The sequence below is a fragment of the Symsagittifera roscoffensis genome, chromosome 1 (genome assembly GCF_963678635.1).
Source record: "Symsagittifera roscoffensis chromosome 1, txSymRosc1.1, whole genome shotgun sequence".
Taxonomy (NCBI): domain Eukaryota; kingdom Metazoa; phylum Xenacoelomorpha; order Acoela; family Convolutidae; genus Symsagittifera; species Symsagittifera roscoffensis.
In genome coordinates, this window is record NC_087062.1 from 52409173 (window position 1) to 52430641 (window position 21469).

The 21469-nt window shown below is 34.7% G+C and overlaps 1 protein-coding gene across 1 annotated transcript in view; it reads left to right on the forward strand.

Moving 5' to 3' along the window:
* Positions 1-11739, forward strand: part of LOC134856787 (adenosine receptor A3-like) — a 108821-nt gene extending 97082 nt beyond the window's left edge. Inside the window, exons 5-7 of the mRNA XM_063873062.1 lie at positions 9649-9824; positions 10027-10338; positions 11265-11739. Of these exons, the coding sequence (XP_063729132.1) occupies positions 9649-9824; positions 10027-10338; positions 11265-11390 (614 nt within the window). The 3' untranslated portion in view covers positions 11391-11739. The remainder of the gene's footprint in view (positions 1-9648; positions 9825-10026; positions 10339-11264) is intronic.
* Positions 11740-21469: the final 9730 nt, after the last annotated feature.

Here is a 21469-nt window from a genome sequence, read left to right on the forward strand (position 1 = left end):
ATTTTAGAGAACTATGCCAGAAACAATTAGACAACGCTCAATGCCAAACTTAAACAGATGTAGCATAACGCAGGAAGGCTAACTTCTTTTTCCTCTGCCACTAAGAATTGAAACACTCGATATACAAACCAAGTTAAAACAAAATGGGTAGTGCAAAAACAAACCAAAACAAGGGTTGCTATGCAAGTAGCACAGAATGTTCCGAACAATTCTTTAAAAAAACTTAAAAATTAGCATCGTTTTTTGTGGGTGGTGTGATGAGAGAACTATTTGAACACGTATAACGTAGGCAAAATTTATAGCTGACTTCTTACTGATCACTTTTTACATCTATTTGAATTGGAAAAAGTAAATGAGAACTAATTTGCTTAAATGCTTCTGTTGTCCCGTCTAATCACATAGTTGGAGACGTTAAGAAAAAAAGTTTTGAATATACTTCGATAATGGTATTTTGAGTACGCCGCTCTAACAGTGTTAATGACTGAGACGGTATGATATGTTACGCCGCATAATATATTAAGCGATGTTTCAGATAATATTCCATTTAGTTATTTCTTAGTCATTGTTTAAGGCCATTGTAAAAAATCTCAGTTGTTCTACCCTAGGCCGCCACTACTTCTCCCATGGAGTGTTTCCAGTTCGATTAATATTCCTTTTCACCCCACTTACGCTCCTGTTCCATGATGCCCCCTAGAATATACTTACGCTCCTGTTGCATGATGCCCCCTAGAATATAGTGCTTCACCCTTGCCAGTTCAGTGACCTCCAACTCCACTGTCATCGGCTTAACTGTCTCTGAACAAATAAAGGTGAAAAAATCTGTGAATCGATCCTTTAATTGTTTTTTACCAGATCAGGAATTCCAATGGGGGCGTAGCGATTGGCATGTGTGCCTATTAGCATGCGCTAATTGCTTTAATTGGGCGGGCTTTCAGACGAAAAAAAAATTAGCCTAGAATTTCAAATGATTTCAAAAGCACTTGATTTGTTAGGGAAGTAAATTTTCACGTTCACTTATTTAAAAATTCGGCTGAGCGCACGCTGTCCATAGTTCTAAATTTGAGTCAACAAAACGTGAAATAGCGAATCATCAAACAACATTCTTTTACATGGGCGTGCTAATCGACACACATGCTAATCGACACACATAAGTATGCTTATTGACACACCAGTCCCAAAACCTTTTTACGTAATTTAGCGTACTCAAATGAGTGGTTCACTTTTTGAAACTATTTAATCGAATGTAGCAACAATGATTAGATATTGCTGCTGATCTGGGTTCGTTTCACTGATATAATAATCCAATTATGATATTTTAGATGGCGTTAGAAAACAAAATACCGTAAAACCTGGGCAAAATTTATACAAAAAAACAAATATATACAAGAAAGAATAGCCAGTTGCTTTCCAAGTAGCACAGAATGTTTGACCATATCCATAAAAGTTACAAAATAAGTGTTTTTTTTCTTTTATTTTAAAGTCGTTTGTTTTTGTCCATGGTGGTATGAGATAACTACAACAACGTGTAAAAAGTCAGCCAATTAGGCATAATCGTGAACAGTTGGCTTCAAAAATAAATAACAGACAAAAAATTCTAGTTTTTGGCACAATGTATCTTCATCTATTTTAGGATTTTTGTAATGGCCAAGGAAGCATTTAGGGAAAAACTCAGACCCGTGTTTCTCGACACTAAACCCATCCAAATAGAATATAGCTTTTTCAAAATAGCTTTTTTGATCCAATGCGCTCTGTCGAGCTTGCTCTCGACCCGAGCTGCATAATGGCGTCGAATTAATGCTTGCAGCTAATCTAGAAAATTTGGTTAGTTTAGTTTAAAAAATTCAATATATTATAAATATATATAGTCAACCAGCCACAATGCCACAATTAGACTTTTTTGCATTAACAAAAAAGTTTTTGTTGCACATTCGAGTTTTAGAACTATATTTTGGACTGAATAACTGAATTGGTTAGAACACAAAAGAAAGTGGCGCAAAATCTGAGCTCGTGGTGGTTTTTTTTCGGCCAGACCAATTTTGATTTTTAATGAGCAGTTTTTGGCAAAGTTTCTTTCATCTTTTGAAATGTATCGTTGTTTTAAGCTCACTTTCAAAAAGATCTTTTATTTGTGATCATTTTTCTTGAAGTTATGGGAATTAAAAGATTGCCAATTTTGTTAGTGTGAGACTATTAACGCGCAAGATACTTCCTGCTATAAACGCCTAAGCTTCCAATTAACTCGTTCCTTTATCGTTTCAAGTTCAATTGAGGCAAAAAACTGATGTTTTTAATTCGTTTCTAAACACTAAGAACCTCAATTTGTAATTTGCTATTCAAATTTTGATTTGTTCCAATTCTATTCCTGGTGGCGGGAATTTTTTATCCAAAAATTAAGTAAACGTTTTTTGCAGTGTTTGTTTGAAAGTTATTTGACGTTTTTCATGTTTTCAAAAAGTGTTTCAAAGTTGTAGAAGGGCAATCGAAATATTCAAGGTTTCGCCTTGATACGAGCAACTTTTTTCAATTTGCAGGACACTGATTCAAATTATTCGGAAAACAAACCTAAAATTTTAGAGGAAATGATGAGAAACTTGCAAGAATTAACCCAAAATTTTTTTAAGAATAACATTCTGGGCAAATTATTTTGCACATATCAAAAAATCAAATTACCTTAAAACAATTTCAAAAATTTCAAGAATCATTGCAAAAAACTCCAGAGAATTATAAAAATATAACTATGACAAAAATTTATTTTGGTGCAATTCAGTTTGAAAAATTTGAAACACAAAGAAAAATCTTGGATTTGATTGACAAAAAAAATAAATTTTCCGGCTCTTTTCCATTTCCCATTTTCAAAATCAGTTTTGAAAAACTTATTCAATGTTGTCATAATGCAATGAAATTTAATGTGTTGATCAAATCGACAACTGTGAATAGAGTTGTTCTTCAGTCTTTACAATATAATATTGCGTCGCGCATTTAGCCGTTATAACACGTACTACAAAAATAAAACTCGACATTTTGAATCGTGGGAGGGGGGATTGGCGAAGAGCCAATTTTCTGTCTATTTAAACTGAAAGACAATTAAGCATGGTTGCTGTTATTGAAAAAATTCAGTTAATTAACAACAATTCATTGATTTATTGATCTAGGAAGCTGAAAAAAATATAAGTTTTTGTCCTAGAAAAAAAAACATTTCAAAATTCTTCTGTTGGTTGAAAAAAGTAAAAAAAAACATCATTTTATTAGCTAAATTTTTTCTAATTTAACTCTATTTTTAACTTAAGTTGTAGCAAATAAAATTTGATGCAAGCTTGATAGAATGTAAACTGATGGGAACTTGTTTTCTAAGGACATTACTTCTTTCAGTGATACTTGTTTTTGAAACTATAGTTAGAAATTGAACACAAAATGTGTGTCAGCAAAACCCATGCAAGTCGGCTCGATGGATTTTTTTTTGCAGAAATTGTCTAAAAATTTTATGTTTTGTTCCAAAAATAGTGCCAAAAAACTTTGATTATTTCTACTGGAGTGAAACTAAAGTTTCATGGTTTATCCTCTTAGAATAAGCCTGCTCGCTTGCTTCAATCGCTCGAAATTAGACAAAAAATTTTCAACCGGTTTTTCTCGACACAGGAATAAATTTTTCATGTCGTTTGAAGGAGGTTTGAAAAGGTTTCATTATGATATATCTTTCCATTCATTACAATAAAGAACATGGTAAGTCTATTGGTTGAAAAACAACACCAAAAATCAGAACAAAAATCAAAAATTTCCAACGTTCTCAATGACGGGAAAAAATGTTCAAAATTGTTTTCATAAGTAGTTCGAATCACGAGGGAAAGGGCTTCAAAATGGTATATCATTTGACCCATTTCAAGGAATAATTGTGGTATCTGATTTTTCTAAAAATTAAAGCATGCGAACGCAAAGTTACTCCCCATTTCCAATGTTCAGAACAATGAAAGGGTTCTGTTTCAGTTTCCCACCCCATCATGAATTATTTGAAATTTATTAATAACTGCTATTTGCATGCAATAAATATTGTTCATGTTAAGTTCATTTGTTAAGTTTACAAAAATTATTGCGTTTCAGAAGATGGCTTTCTTGAATCCGATTTTGGCTATTTTGCCTCTTCCTCTAACTGCGGATGTTGATATATGCCAATTATATTCCTAAAACTTAGATTCCTGGCCTAATTAAGATAAATTCTTAGTTTATCAACATGTAAACGTGACAAAGTGAAACTGTTCAGAATTGAGTGAAATGGTTTTCTGTTTACGTTTCCAATACTCTGTTCAAGTCAATAGTTGCACGGTTGCAGTTGCCCGCATAGTTACAGTTTGCCCGACTACAGTGCCTTGTAGAGATAAGTCGCAACAGCGGATTTTTTAAATTAAATTTTCTTTAAACGGTGTCACGATGTCCGATGGTTTTAAAAATTTGCATGCGGACAAATTAGACCACTACAAATATATTTGCTTTCTGGGCCAAGTTAACAAGTTCTGGGCCAAGTTAATATATTTCCTTTCTGGGGGGGGGGGGGGGGGGAGGATGTTAACTTGGTTTTTAAGTTGAGATTTTCAGCCAATCAGCATCGAGCGTTTTACATGCAGCGCTTAGCAAATTCAATGCGAATCAAATGCTGGGGTGTAAGATTTTAACTTGGTCAATCTGGGTGGGTGGGATGAGGCTTAGGATGTTAACTTGATCCGCTTTTCTTATTTAGCCTTGTAAAGCCCCTCGTTGCACCATAAAACTGAGGTAAAGTGGGAAGGCGAGGAAAATAAAAAGAGACCCGATTTCAATAAGGGAACTGAGAAAAGTCAAGAGCAAATATCATCTCACTATTTGTGTTGCTGGACGCAGAACTGTGCTTGGAGCTTTTCCTTCTTCTCTTCAGGGCGCTCTTCAGACCTGAAGCCAAAACACAGTTATCAAATTTCTAACTTTATTTCTAACACGGAACTGAATGTCCTTTAGATCTTAGCTTTAGTGTGTGACCTTTCTTTTTGCCGGTCTCATCGTACAGGTCTGGCACTTGAATATCGCTCTTGTACGACTTCTTCTGGCTGATGGGGGAACCTGAATGCACAGCACTGTTTAAAATTATTCCTTCCACGCGTGATTCTACATAACAGCCAAATGGAGAAGAATGGTTTTTTCACACGATAGCTCCAATTCGAAGTCGCGCCAACAGCTTATCTCTTCTTCTAACCTATTAACTGAAAAAGACTCCCATTTTGATTGTGATTTTCAGTCTTTTGGTAGTCTGCAACCTATTGTAATACGAACCATAATGAAATACTGTACGGTAGTTTGGTCCATAAAAAGATTTCAAAAAGGTCAGAGGAGGCGGAGGCAGAAGGGATTAAAAACAACATAGTAAGAGTTCATTTAACGATCAAATGAGCTCCAATTGTGTTACCCCATTTTAGAGTGGCCTCCTTGCTCTTCTTTGTTTTTACGTCCAAATGTGACCCCTTCCCCTTGCCCTTCCCGCCTCCTCCTTTTTTGGGGGCAGCCGCCTTCGCATTCTTCTTGGACGCTCCCCCTCCCCCTGCAGCCGCCGCCTTGCGGCCCCCCACACTCTTCTTACCTGGCTTAGTTCCTCCTTTTCCAACTTGTCCCACCATTGCAAGCGCAAATATAGTTCTCAGAGAAAAAAGAAGAAAAAATTGCAGATATCGCTTCAAACGAAAATTTTTTGAAAATGATTATTGAACACGTGCCTTTCAGCCAAAAGCTAGTGTCCGTTTTCAATAGCATGAACCTGGACTCTACCTCTGCCCCATCCTTCAATTTGCACTAACACCGGCGGCCTTTTTTACATTCGCCCACCCCGAATTAGCATCAATGTTATGGTTTAACGAGGGGTTTTACAAGGTTTACGAATGAAAGGAAAAAAGCCCTAACAACAACTTGATGGAGTAGAAATAATCTTGAATCATTGATTTCTAAGGTTGTAGATGAAAACTAAATGTTTCAGAAGTTACGCAATGCCCAGCATGCAACATGTCAAAGCAGTCGAGAATTGCTCACGAAAGTTTAATCTATGGCTCATAAAATTTGGCTGGTTGGTGAAGAGAGGAACGATTGAAAAAGTGGACAAAAATAAGTGTGGATTGGAGTACATTTTCAATAGTGCCAAACTAGGTCAAAATAAGTTTTGCCACTATGGAGTTCAGGAAATAGAGCAATGGAAATTCAGGAAATTATTCCCTTTTCCCCATTTCGATATTCTAAAAATGTTTTATCACTGCCATAATACAACGAAACTTTGTGGAAAAAAAACTTAGGAAAAAATTTTTAAAAAAACTAACAGTTGTGAGTAGATTAGATCTTCATAAAATAACGCAATAAAGCATAATAACAACTAAAAACAATAAGAAAAAATTAAATTGTGGGGAAAAGGGCATTTTTTCTTCGCACCCCCTCCGCCACCTAGAACGATCATCAATTTCATGGTGTAATGAGTGGGTTTACAAGTTTAAATACGAAGTCTAAAAATGTTTGTCACAGCGTAATTAGTCCGCGTGTCAGTTTTCATAACAATCGGAAAATGTGAAAAAAGTTTAAGTTTTAAAAATTGGCATGTGGGTGGGGGGAGTAAGAAGGAGAAAGAGCAGAATTTTGCTGAATACTATTTCCTAAATGATCCCTAATATATTTTTAGCCAGTAACCTTACCTAAAACGTGTCAGCCATGTCATTTACAAGGCAGAGGTGCGGTAAACTTGAACTTCGCATTTTTGGGCCAGAAAGTCAACTCCTACTTCGAGTCTGAAAATATGCATTTCAAACTGACTGTTTTGTCATTGTATTAGGCGTATATTGTACCTTCAAAATTCAAAACTAAAAGTAGTGCATCTTTTAAATACAGACAGCATAACTTTTGCAAGTTTAGGAACAACCAAATTTAAGATTGGATCCCGCATCCGAATGACTCTGAACTGCTTGTTGATACCCGCGAACCAATTTCAAAAAGGGATCTAATTTTTTCTTACCATCGAAAATTGGGAAGAATTTTGTCTTCAAGTGTTTTCGTTTTTTGTTTTCCACAAACAATTTTTCGTTTTTCCACAGTAGTACCACAAAATATCATCGGAAAGGGTCGAGTGATATGTTATTTAAATATTTTAAAATCGCAACTCAAAAGATGTATAAAAGTTTACAAAAAGTTTTCCCAGTGTTTAGAAGAACCGGTTTGAAGTTTTTGAGTTTCGTCTAAATTCGAGCGAGCAAATTGATCCAGTAGGTCTAAGAAAAGAAATATTTTCAATTAAGTTGTGAAAAACTTAGTTTCACTCCCGAAAACTAGTTTTAAAAGCTTCATGTAGCGCTCACTACTTTGGCAAAAAAACTCTGGGATGTTTTTTTTTTCAGTTTTTGGTTTGCTGTTCGCTTTTCGAAGGCAACTGTTGTCGGTGATCATTAAATCACTAACGTTCTACCTGTTCATGTATTTACACAAAACACAAACACACGAAACTTCAGAATTAGAATTAGTTAAGTGCGTTAACTACTTAACTACAATACAACTTTCAAACCCCCATCAATTTTTTTTATGTCAAAGGAGCAAAACAGATTTCACTTGTATCAAATGGAATGTCTAATGTTTTTGGTTTGTTGATGGCTTTTCGTAGGCAACTGTTGTCGGTGATCATTAAATCACTAACGTTCTACGAGTTCATGTATTTACACCAAACACAAACACAAGAAACTTCAGAGTTAGAATTAGTTAAGTGCGTTAACTACTTAACTACAATACAACTCTCAAACCCCCATCATTTTTTTTATGTCAACGGAGCAAAACAGATTTCACTTGTATCAAATGGAATGTCTAATGTCTTTTGTTTGTTGTTCGCTTTTCGTAGGCAACTGTTGTCGGTGATCATTAAATCACTAACGTTCTACGAGTTCATGTATTTATACCAAACACAAACACACGAAACTTCAGAATTAGAATTAGTTAAGTGCGTTAACTACTTAACTACAATACAACTCTCAAACCCCCATCAATTTTTTTTATGTCGACGGAGCAAAACAGATTTCACTTGTATCAAATGGAATGTCTAATGTTTTTGGTTTGTTGTTTGCTTTCCGAAGGCAACTGTTGTCGGTGATCATTAAATCACTAACGTTCTACGAGTTCATGTATTTACACCAAACACAAACTTACGAAACTTCAGAATTAGAATTATTTAAGTGCGTTAACTACTTAACTACAATACAACTCTCAAATCCCCCATCAATTTTTTTTATGTCGACGGAGCAAAACAGATTTCACTTGTATCAAATGGAATGTCTAATTGTTTTGGTTTGTTGTTCGCTTTTCGTAGGCAACTGTTGTCCGTGATCATTAAATCACTAACGTTCTATGAATTCATGTATTCACACCAAACACAAACACACGAAACTTCAGAATTAGAATTAGTTAAGTGCGTTAACTACTTAACTACAATACAACTTTCAAACCCCCATCAATTTTTTTATGTCGACGGAGCAAAACAGATTTCACTTGTATCAAATGGAATGTCTAATGTTTTTGGTTTGTTGTTCGCTTTTCGAAGACAACTGTTGTCGGTGATCATTAAATCACTAACGTTCTACGAGTTCATGTATTTACACCAAACACAAACACACGAAACTTCAGAATTAGAATTAGTTAAGTGCGTTAACTACTTAACTACAATACAACTCTCAAACGCCCATCCATTTTTTTTATGTCGACGGAGCAAAACAGATTTCACTTGTATCAAATGGAATGTCTAATGTTTTTGGTTTGTTGTTCGCTTTTCGAAGGCAACTGTTGTCGGTGACCATAAATCAGTAACGTTCTTCGAGTTCATGTATTTACACCAAACACAAACACACGAACCTTCAGAATTAGAATTAGTTAAGTGCGTTAACTACTTAACTACAATACAACTCTCAAACGCCCATCAATTTTTTTTATGTCGACGGAGCAAAACAGATTTCACTTTTATCAAATGGAATGTCTAATATTTTTGGTTTGTTGTTCGCTTTTCGTAGGCAACTGTTGTCGATGATCATTATTTCACTCACCTTCTACGTGTTCATGTATTTACACCACGCGCATGGGCGGATTTAGGGGGGGGGGGACGCTTCCTCCCTCATGGATGCGACCCCCTGCCGACCCAAAGGGTCCCCCTTTTGGTACTTTTTAAGAAATCCATTTTTGGCCGACCGACCCTAAAATTTTTCTAAAGGCGCTTTTGGCGCCAATATATATTAAATTTGAGGGGGAGCGCGCGCCAAAAAACGCGATTTTTTTGTCAATATTTTCCAAAAAAAAAATTTGCCCGCCGCGCAGAAAATATGACCGAAACAGGGACTATTTAGTGCTTTAGGAGAGCTCGGAAAATCAATTTGGTCGACTTAAAAAAAAGGTCGTCAAAGTTTTTTTTGAAATTTTTTTTTTGAAATTTCCCCCCCCCTAGAGAAAATCCTAGATCCGCCTCTGACCACGCGCAAACACACGAAACTTCAGGATCAGAATTACTTGATTGCTTTAAAACAATACAACTCTCAAACCCCATTGAATTTTTTTTCAATGTTGACGGAGCAAAACCGATTTCACTTTTATACAAATTGAACGTTTAATGTCGCTTTTTTTTTGTTTCAGGAGCTAGTTTGTTCTCAATTCTGACTGTGGTGGTGGTGTGTTTCTACACGAGCATCTTCAAGACCGCCCTGCACCAGAGGACCCTCATTCGCAGATCCATGCCAGTCATCATAGACAGCAATGGCAGACCCACCACAGCTGGATCAGAGCTGGACTCCATTGGACAACAGATCAGGGTGAGGAGCACACATTTCAAAATGTTCATACAGACATTAATATTTTAGACGGACAAACTGATGGACTCTGAAGAAGGTTGGTACCTTTGAGTCATTATTTTGGCGGTAGGAGTGATTTAGAACTGGCCTACCCAAAGTCTTATTTCAACCATGTATAATCCATTAAATTCTAACGCGGAAGCATTTTTTAATGCGTGTGTAGGCATTGGTAGGCTACATCCTGATTGGTTTGTCTACTCTGCTGACATGGGTGCTGCCAATCATATACCTGCTCATAGTGCACATCGTCATTATGAAGTACGACGGACAGATCCCCCCGTCCGACATCAGCACCCTTCTGCTAGTGCTGCAACAGCTGCTGGGGGTGTTTATGTCCCTCAACAGTGCAATCAACCCCATCATCTACTCCTACACTCAGAGACCATTCAAGGACAGCTTCGCCAAGGTGTTCAAGTCATTGGCAGACAAGTGTCGCATGTCCATATATGGCTCCAAGAGTCCCTCCATCACACAGGTTAGTTCACGCCACACATAATTTCTTAATCATTTTTATGTAACCACTTAAGGCTACACTACTCGAGCTTATAACTTTTATAATACTCTAAGCTCAAGTTTATAATGCTACTAAATTTTACTAAAATTAGCTTCAGATTTCTCACCGTAGCTTTTTATTGTTCCGACTTTCGATACGAAAGTAACGGAATATTTGTGCTCGGGGTGGGTTTTTTTCTTCAGACAAATTTCGACTTTTTAACTAGCCATTTTTGACGGAATTTTTTTTACATCAATCGAAAGCTATTAAAAATTTGAAAAGATATTTCACCTGTGATCAATTTTCGAAAAGTTGTGCTCGGGGTGGGTTTTTTTTTCTTCAGACAAATTTCGACTTTTTAACTAGCCATTTTTGACGGAATTTTTTTTATATCATACGAAAACTATTGTTGTCCTGAGCTTAAATTTGAAAAAATATTTCAACTGTGATCAATTTTTGTAAAGCTTTGGGGATTTAAAGATTGCCATTTTGGCCAATTTGGGACAATTAACGCGCGATATATTTCGCGCTATTAACGCGTAAGAGAGATTTAATCCGTTTTAGAAATCGTTCCAAATTGGTTCAAGGAAGATTATGTGCCATAATTGATTTGTTAATAGGAGCAAAATCTATCCCTTTGTACTTGATATGGCAACTTTTTAGAAAAAAATTTTTAATTTTACTTTATTACATTCAAATTTTCCATATTATTACTGCTCCATAGACTTTAAAAGGCAGTCGGAACATTCAGGGCTTCGCCCTGATACGAGCAGTCTTGTTCATTTTGTCCCACAGACATTCTGATGACTAAGAACTGATTTCAAATAAGCAAATATCACATTTGCCGTAAAATGGAATTTAATATTGACAAAAAAACAACCATGTGATTCTTCTTGGGCATCTTCTAGGTTGTGGACGATCCAGGAAGACAGAAGGGAACTACGAATAAGAATGTGACTCGTTCCCCCGCCCCCGCCCAGCTCAATGTTAACCCAGCCAGTGTGGCAAATGTATCCTCCTCTTCCTTTGTCTGAGATCTGCGGACCCAAACGGAACTGAAAACAAGCCAGAAGCCAAACCAAACTATACCCTCGTGCAGTGAAAAAAACTGACCAAGAAACATGCAAAAAATTGCAAACAAAGAAAATTTTAAGTAAGAGTTTGTTATATTGTGAGTCTGGTATATAGAATCAATGTTGCACGATACATACACTCACTGTCAATAATTGTGATTTTAATATAAGTTGTCTATAACCCCTTCTAAGAAAGTTTGTTAAAGTGCGAAAAAAAATCTGTGATAGTTTATTGGTTGTTGTTTGTTTCATATAATATAGAGCAAGTAATAGTTTCTAAGATGTAATTGGCATGTAAATTATCTATGAAACCATGGTTCGAATGTTCAAATTGAAACTGTTTTTTAAAAATAACGTTTTGCTTAGTGCCGTCTAAGTGCTGTGATACTTCGAACAAAAATACTACTTTCATAGCAAAAAGCGCCAAATTTTTGCACTCAGAAAAACATTGTTGAACGCTTCTATAATAGGACTTATTGGGCTAGCACTTCAAATACCACAAATTGAAATTATGCGAGCAGTTTTTTAAGTGATGATAAACGAAGTGAACAATCACTTATGTAGGCCTTGTTTTTTTGCTGTATCAAGAAAAAAGTTTTATATACTTCAACAAGTTTTAAATTCTATATTATTCTTCTGTTTTTTATGAGACACCTGACAAATTTGGGTCAGCCAACACCGGATGACTTTAAATAAAACAAAGGGGGGCACTTTGGGTCGGCAGGGGGTCGAATCCCTGACGAGGGAGACATGTGCACCAAGTAGCCCTCCCCCTCCCCCTCCCAATCCGCTATCGTGTCTCCTTTAGTATTAAAAGTAGACTTAGCGGTTGCGGCTAACTTAAGCGAATAAATTAGAAAATAAATTCAGCTTTGGTTGTAACGGCAGCTATTTGATGCGTATTGCATAGCTTTTCACATTAAAAATTGATAAATGAGGAAAAAAATCCCTCACCTCGCGCCTTGTAAACTGCAGTTTTGGGTCTATTAGCGTGTTAATAAGACCAAATAGCTTGTAAAAACTTTTGAGCCTGATTAAATCTACGCTCACTCGATAAAACAATCGAAAAATTGTTCACTCGTATAAAATCAAAATCTTGAAAAGTAGTTTCTATTTACTTACTTATTTTAGAACATACAATTAATGTTTCACATTTTATTTTTTTTGCACATTTTTTCTTTTTGACTATTTTAGTTGAAGAATTGTTGTTTCAGTAACAAACTTTTTTAGCGTATAAAAGTTTGTTATACATAATTCTGCAAAAAATAAGCTGTTTTTTGAAACTAGATCACGACTTAACTTTTCAAACTTTTTCCCATTAAGCAAATTCTTACTTTCCCGTGTAGTTGACAGCCCAAACTATCGACACTAATCTGTTGTATTCGGCTGATACAACAGTAATAGATTCACTGTACCTAAGATGGTACAAAACAGAGGATCTCAAATTGGTAATATATGGCTTAAGATGTTCATTGACTTAGTTCCGCAAAACATTTTGTTATGAAACCTAATAAATTTGTTTTAAAAACTCAACTTTTTGCCCAATGTTTTGCCAAATTACCAAGCCGAAATTTTAAACTTCAATTTTTTAGTTTCAAATATTGCAGAACCAGCTAATTCTGACTTGATTATTTTCGTTTTTTATACAGACTAAAAGATACTGACTTAAAAGTATCTCAAATGTTAAATTTCAAGTCAAGTTTTTTTCCCTTAAAAGTTAAAAATGCTTGCTTTGCAAATTGAACGGGTTTGATCGTGATTTTCCAAATTTTGCTTGAAAGTTCAAGCCGGTAATACAAAACTTTTTGACCGAGCTATAAATCTGTGGTAACCATGATTCAAACTGTTTTGAATCACAAATTTTCACGTAGTGTTTCCGGTCTGATAAACACTTGCAATTCGTTTCTGTGCTTGATTCGAAAACCCATATGAGCCTAGTCTGCTGAGAGACTCCTGAAGTGTAAGCAATTGAAAGCTTTAGCAAGTTCAAGAGTTACAACTCAGGTATAGTTGTTAGCTCGCACACTCATTATTTATTCTTTTTTACGGTTATAACAGAAGCAACCGATGATTTGTTTTTTTTTGTAAGAAAAAGTGTACATTAACAATGTTTTTCCAGATAAGCAACGGCGTGTTTGAGAACAGTTTGCTCATATTATTTTAATAAGAAATTTTTGACCTAAACTGGCCTGCAGTTGATAGTTTTTTTTATTCTTTTTCTTTATTGTGGATTTTTGAACTTCGTTCACCAAAAATTGGGTAACGGAATTTTTTAAAGCAACGATGAGGTTTGTTGGTTCCACTATAAAAAGTGGCAAGTGCGAGGAGGTAGAGTGGAGGAGAAGGTATTTTTTCTTCTGGAAAAAGATATTAAATGAGACCTGCTCGAATATTGAAGCCGCTTTGCTACTAAAAAATAAGCGTTATTGATCAAGTTCTTATCAACGGCTCAAAAATTTTTCAAAGCTGAAACGAAGCTGATTTTTTGAGAGATAGAGCGACAGAAAAAGAAAAACACATTTTTTTGCATTTTTTTTTGCAGTTCAAAATTTAATTTTGATTGGAAAAAGTGTAAAATAATAAAAAACATTATCAAAATTAAGAACAAAAAACGTTCCAACAACTTTTATGATCAATGCTCGGGGCAGTTCGGTATCAAAACAAACGCTGACAGAACCTATTCTCTGATATGATTTTTGTGAAGTTTGTTTTTCAGCGTACACGTCTTCTTCATGGGAACAATGCTATGATTTACTAGGTTGAAGTTCTTTTTGATGTAAAGTAGGAATACGCTACGGAGAAAATTAGTTCTAGACAATCCAGGCAGGAGAAACCAGCCGATACACTGATTCTAAGAGAAGCTAGAAATTGAGAACCGCAAAAATCCAAAAGCACTAGCTCTGTTTTGGCCTAATATATGAAGATATTGAGTTGCTCTGTGCTTGATGATATCTCTAACAGTCGCAAATCTGGTTTATCATTCACATGTGACACAAAAAGTAAATTGATTTCATTCATGACAATCCGAATTCCCGTTTTTTTTTTTGCTTTTCTAGTTTACTTAGTTTTTGCACTATAAAAATCATTTAAAAGCATACCTTGATAATCTGAATAGATTGATACAAATGCTTCGAATAAAAGATCTCTGGTTTGTAGAGGAGTTTCATTTCACATGCATTAAAGGGTATAATTTCCACTCCTTTCTTACCTATTCATTTTATTGATAAAATGTGATTTTTAAGGCTTTGTGGAAACCCAACATTCGAGTTACTTAAAAATAATTTAAAAATAATATATAATAAATTATAATAAATTAAAAATAATATATGATTGATTACGTGCACACTGTCTTCCAGGGTCAAAATTTATTGTCATTCAGGGCTCAGTCCAGATCATGCATTATAAGAGAAATACACATGACAACCCATTTCACTTAATGTGTGGGCGGTGAAAAAATGCACATGGCGGGAAACAATTTTGACAATTTTTGCCCTATTTTTAATTTGTACAGCCTCGTTTCATCTTGTATTTTGCAGTGAAGACAAAGCAATCTTCTTAATAAATTTTGTTTCTTTAATGTAGCACTACTTTTATGTTAAAGTTCTTAGGCTGAGCGGTTGTTGAAACCGAAATTCTTTTTTAGATCGGATTGGATTCCAAAATGAAAAAAAAAAACTGTACCACATGTTTTCATCAAAAAACTCATCAGTGCTTAATCGTTGAAACGCTCTTGGAAAAGCTCCTAATTTTCAAAAACAAGTTATCTTACTAAAAAATCAAATGCTTATAGCAAAGTTGGTCTTTTGAAGTATCATTTTCTGTGATTCAGCTACTTCGCCGTGGAACATGAAAGCATCAATGAATTGAGAGATTTCAGCTTAAACAATTTCTAAAAAAGTTTATTGTCTAAAAGCACTGAAATCAGCTGAAAATCTTTCTTTTTATTCCAAGTTTGCTTTTTTAACTTTTTCACCACTCTACTTAAGATTTTAATTTATCAAGGTCAATTTGTACGCAAAATTCTTGTGTGTTGATGAATGTTGACCTTAGCATTGAAAAATTGTTAAGTGTATTGAAATTTTTATAGCTCATTAGTTTCATGAGAACGTCACTGACGAAGATAATGTTATCTGCTGGTTAGAAAAATTGTCGCACCTCTGAGCCAAAGTCATAACAACGTGAAAATAAAAAAGTATACGCATTTACGATAAGCATTTCATCAGTCACATGTCTTTATCAAAACCTAAATCATGCGAAATCTCAGACAAAACTCATTCTAACAGCAGGAAAAAAAAAAAGTTATATAAGTGAGTGTTTTGAGATTTATTTTGTGAAAAAGTCTCACGGAAAACCGCAAGATAAAAAAAAGTAACTGTAAGTTTTGAAGGAAATGTTTGAGAAAAATTGGCTAATTGGAATTTAAAGGCATTTTCTGATTCACTTTTTATTCTAAAAAACGAATGTGAATAGTTTTCGCCTTTCAACGATTTTTAGGGGCGACAAAGTTTTTCAAAAAAATCATTAAAACCAAATTATTTTCTGAAAACCTAAATTGTTGCGTCATGTTCACAATAAGTACAATTAACCAACAGAAAATTTTTGAAAAATGCTCTCCAGAAAAAATAATAGCTTAAAATAAGACTAATGACAGAAAATATCCCTAGAATATTCATATCAACTTTATCATTGTTCACTGTACATTAGATCAAATGTAGCAATTTTGTTTTTCTTTCAGTATTATTGGTTCAAAAATTCAAAAAAAAAAACGTTTTTGGTTTTATTTCTGAAGTATGCAGATAAGCAGTTAGTCGCCTGCAAAAATTACTGAAATATAGTTCATCTGTTCTTTACCAATGTGCAAAAACTGAAAATACGCTCCTGCTCACTTATCAGTGATTAGGAAAAACTTTTATGATTTTTTAAAGAACATGCAAAACAAAGCTTTCAAAACAAATTTTTTTGAGTGATTTTCAAGAGTTAATCATTGTCTGAAGGTTACAATGTTCAACCACTGTGTTTTCTTTCGAATGTCTTTCCATTGAAAAAAAAACAGTTTGATTCAAGTAAATTGACACAAAAAAGTATCCTTGTTTCCTAAATTTTTGTTCTGATTTTCGTAACGAAAGTTACGGAATATTTGTGCTCGGGTGGTTTTTTCTTCAGACAAAACTAGCAATTTTGACGGGATATTTTTTATATCATTCAACAAGTAATGTTGTCTTGAGCTTAAATTTGGAAAGATAGTTCACCTAAGGTTGTTTTTCGTAAAGTTATGGGGGTTTAAATAGAGCCATTTTGGTCATTTCGGGACAATTAACGCGCTATATATTTCGCGCTATTAACGCAAAAGCGGAGATTTAATCCGGCAAAGAAATCGTTCCGAATTGGTTGAAATAAGCTTATTTGCAGAAATGGTTCGTTGCTAGGAGCAAAATGTATCACATTGTATTTTATATGGCATGTGTGGGGATGATTTTCACTAATAATATCAAATTTTAAAAGAAAATTTTCTAATTTTTTTTTATATTTTTCATAGTATTACTGCTTCATAGAACTTAAAAGGCAGTCGGAACATTGAAGGTTTCGCCTGATATGAGCAGTCTTGTTGTGTTTAAATTAACCATGGGGCTAATTCATGTAATTTTGAAGCAATTTGAAGCTTCTCCTGAAAACCTAGTTTTTATAGCCTAGTTTTAATGTTTTATCTAAAATTTTAAGACTCTACATTGTTATATTTACCAAATTTCAGTCAAAGCGTACAGTTACGTTTCTGTCTCCAATTCAGACAGAAATTGTTAGTTTCGCATTGTATAAAACAAAATTGTGTAGTTTGTGTGTTGAATGTGTGTTGAAATTGAAGTAAGCAGCAAACCAAAACCAGTTGTTTTGTGATTTCTGGCTGCTGCTCATTCAAATGATAGCGTTTACCATATCGGTGCAATTTTCAAGCTGAGGTTTTTGATTCAGTTTATTTTGCCCAATGCTTGACTTTTTTCGTAATTGTTTTAGGTTTTTTGTTATTGTCCTATATTATTGAGCTTAGAATTGCAAAAAATAAATGTAAAGTTTTTCGTAAATTTCTACAAGCGTGTGCTTTTTGAGCTCATCACAAAATTGTTAAAACTGCAAGTTCAAGTGATGAGCAAATTTTACTCGCTATAAATAGACTCAAAATAGCTCATGTCTGTTTTCAAATATGCTTTTTTAGTCGTTGGTTAAATTTGTGGTTTTTTCTAAACAAAAAGTAACAAAATTTGTTTGCAACTATATAGAAATATATAATTTTTTGAACTCTTCCAGCATTTTTTCGAAAATTATATTCGCCTGAAATTTTTGCCTTAGAGAAACTGCAAGCTTTAAAAGATTAAAAAAGTTATTTAAATTTTGTAATTTCTATTTTCTTGAGATTGATTTTTTTACTGTTTCACTGTTACAACGAGTAAGTCAGTCATGTCAGTTTGCTACTGGTTCATCAAACTTTTGATAGATAGAACTGGTGCAGTTTTCTATTTGTTGTCATTTTCGTTTAAAACTCAAGTGCCTAATACCTAACTCATATTTTCTGATGATAACGGTTACCGAGGTTTTTTTATTGTTCCAACTTTCGTAACGAAAGTAACGGAATATTTGTGCACGGGGTGGGTTTTTTTTCTTCGAACAAATTTCGACTTTTTAACTAGCCATTTTTGACGGAATTTTTAAATACCATTCATCAGTAAATGTTGTTTTGAGCATAAATGTGAAAAGATCTTTCACTTATGATCATTTTTCGTAAAGTTATGGGGGTTTAAAGTTTGCCGTTTTGGTCAGTTTGGGACAATTAATGCACGTCCGCTTCAGAAATCAATTCAAATTGGTTCTAAGAAATTTTTGCTATAATTGATTTGTTAAAATGAGCGAAATCTTCCTTTTTGTACTTTATATGGCGTATTGGGGGATTACTATCACAAAAAATCTCAAATTAAAAAATAGTTTTTTTTTTATTACATTTATTTTTTTCTTGCATTACCAGGCCTAACTGTGTTATTTGAGATTTCTAAACGGATTCCAAAAAAAGGACGCTCTTTTGGTTCTTCTTTTGTTCTTTCAATTCTTTTGATCGTTACGACAAAATTTTACCATGTTTAAAGAATTTTGTCAGGAATCCACGAACATACAGACACAGAATTGTGCGCCTATTCATTGCACAGCTTGGCCTCATAATGTGTAATTACTTCTCCATGGACCTTAAAAGGCAGTCGGAACTTCCAGGGCTTTGCCCTGATACGAGCAGTCTTATTGTTTTGCTTGTAAGTTTTCATAAAGCAGGCAAGTTTTCTTCAGCTTTGTTTTTCAACATCGATTATAAAAACTGAGCATGAACTTCGCGTTCATCTTTACAACAAACTTTAATTTTCAATCGTAAGAAATTGGTCAGAAAAGCTCCAGGTGTGTTGCGATTTTCTAAATGAACGCTGGGAAAAATATGTTTTTTTTTAGTGTTCCGCACTGCGGTTCCGAAAATATTTACATCTCAATAGTCTGATTCGAGGCTATCGCAATTTTCTGGACACGTTGTAGTTTCGCATTGGTTTCTAATAAATGTGATTTAGCATCGACAGCAAAAAAAAACTGCATATATTAGAAAGCTCAAAAAACTTTGACGAGATCTGACCATTAAAAAAATTGTTTTTCTGGCTAATATAGAAACATTAATGCTCCCTTGTTTTAAATGGCTTGTTTTTTTTCATATTTTGGTCGTTTTTCCTATTTTGCACCAGATCTGACCCATGTGTGCCCCAGGTCTGAATCAGGCCTTGAGCAGATCTGCTTTTGTGATGGAATCCATACCTGCCTCAGTCCTGATTCAGACATGTCCATGTCCAAACGAAACATGCACCATGTCTGGACAAGATCTGAAATAGGCAAGATTTTACGATGCTCAGATCTAGTTTCCAAGTGTTTGTTGGATAGATTTCCACTCACTAAAATTTCAAAAAGACTCCGGGGCAGATCGATTCAAGGGTCTAAAAACAGTTTTGATCATTTTTTTTTTGCAAACAAGGCAAAAAAACAAGCTGTTTAAAAGATTTATTGAAATGTTTTATTTTCAATATTTTAACTAAAACACTTGCCACATGTTGGAGAACAAGAAAATGAACCACATAATTGGGCTCTTTGCCAAAATAGTGTCCAGGGTCTTTGTAGCGCTCTGGGATAGCTCGCAAACTAATTTAGTCGACCAATTTTTGGATAATTGTTTGAGAGTCTATCCCTCTAGACAGCCTTAGGAATCCTAGATTGGCCCCTGGTTTAGACATATTCTGTACCTCAATGCGGCACTCAAAGTTTGTTCAAAACTTCTGATTTCTCTTTCGTCCAAACAGCAGTAAAAAATCAACCTTCAATAAAAGTATACGAGATAAACAAATTATGAATTGCACATTAAATAAATAAAAACAAATTAATTACCCCTGCGATTGATCAAATAATTAAATCAATTTAGCTTTCATTCAAACTTCAAAAAAAATGACATCAAAAGTCATTTTTTGAAAAAAAATCATTCTGCCTTGCTCTTTTTTGGTAGTTCAAATGGACATTTGAAAATGCAATTCTAATATTAGCGCCATTTAACTGTTTGAAGGTCAGAACTACGTTGTCCAATAAATTTGTTAGAAACTATAAAAGATAATTTCCCAGCACCCAAAACAACACAAGCCTTTCGGATAAAAAATTCAAGTTATAAGACTTCTGCTTTACAGAACCAAACGTTATCAAGAATTAGTAGTACAATAGAACTTAATTATTGAAACATGTAACCTGTCCACTAAAACTGTAGACCCAATGGAGGCAGATTTGAAACTCAAATCCCTCCAGGTGATACTGTAAATCATCACAGCCTCACAATGATGACTCATCACCCCGCAACCTCCCCCTGATCCCCCCATTCAGTGACAGAGACAGGTTGAAGAAGAGCCCCTTGGTCCTACAGGCCAACGCCAACACATTCTCGTCCTTGAACTCCACTCGCCACTAATTTTAGTCAGTGGGACGCCGCTTTTGGTATAGTCTTCCAAGACTTCTTGCTTTCCATCTGAGTCCAATTTCGATTTCTTAGCACATTCGGCTAGTATATTTTCTTTGGCACATAACGCTGCTTGGTCACCGATTGTCTTTTCAAATATACCCGAACGCTTCATCAGCATCAGAGCTGGGGGGGAAGGGTTAGGGTGTGGGGGGCAGGATGTCAACCTGGTCTCACATATGAGTAGATTTATTATATTTGCCAAGATATTTTGCTGGTCGGCTGTCTAAATCGAGTTTCATCTTTGCCAAAGCAAATTACAAGAAATGATATTGTCCTCGCGTCATCTTTGTATGTTAAGCTCAGTAGCATATTGTACAAATCTAGAAATAGTTTTTCCCATATGCATCCGGTTATCGCAACTGCAAGCTTTTTGTCAGCGAGTTTCTTTAAAATTAATTTAAAACGATGGGAGATCGAATCAGGTGGCACAAGTAATACTCCTGCTAAACAATGAATCTTTTGTAATAACCTTTTTTTCAATTTCTACAGACCGCGGGGAAGCTATTTTCGAATAATAGAAAAAAGATGAAAAAAAATTTTTTGTTTCGCAGATTTTTGTTTTTAGCCACCCGACTTTTCGTTCCAGAATTATTACAAACACATTATTCTAAAGCTCTACGTCTGTAGAATTTTGTCTATACAATTTTTCAGAAACTGAAAACAAGGACGTGATTTTAAACGAGTCTTAGTGTTATTTGATAAAATAACTTTTTTCAACGATAAAAACAAGACACGTGACAAAAGTTCAGAATTCATTCGAAAATTTCAAAATTTTTTTTTTTCAGATCTGATCATGTCTGATGCAGTTCAGGACAGACATGCAATCTCACAACAAATGAATTCACCCTGGGCATATCTGTATTTTTTTTTTTTTTCTGTAACATTATAATTTTTGTATCTTCCAGGTCTGAACATGTCTGATACAGTTCAGGGCAGATATGCAATCTCACAACAAATGGATTAACCCTGGGCA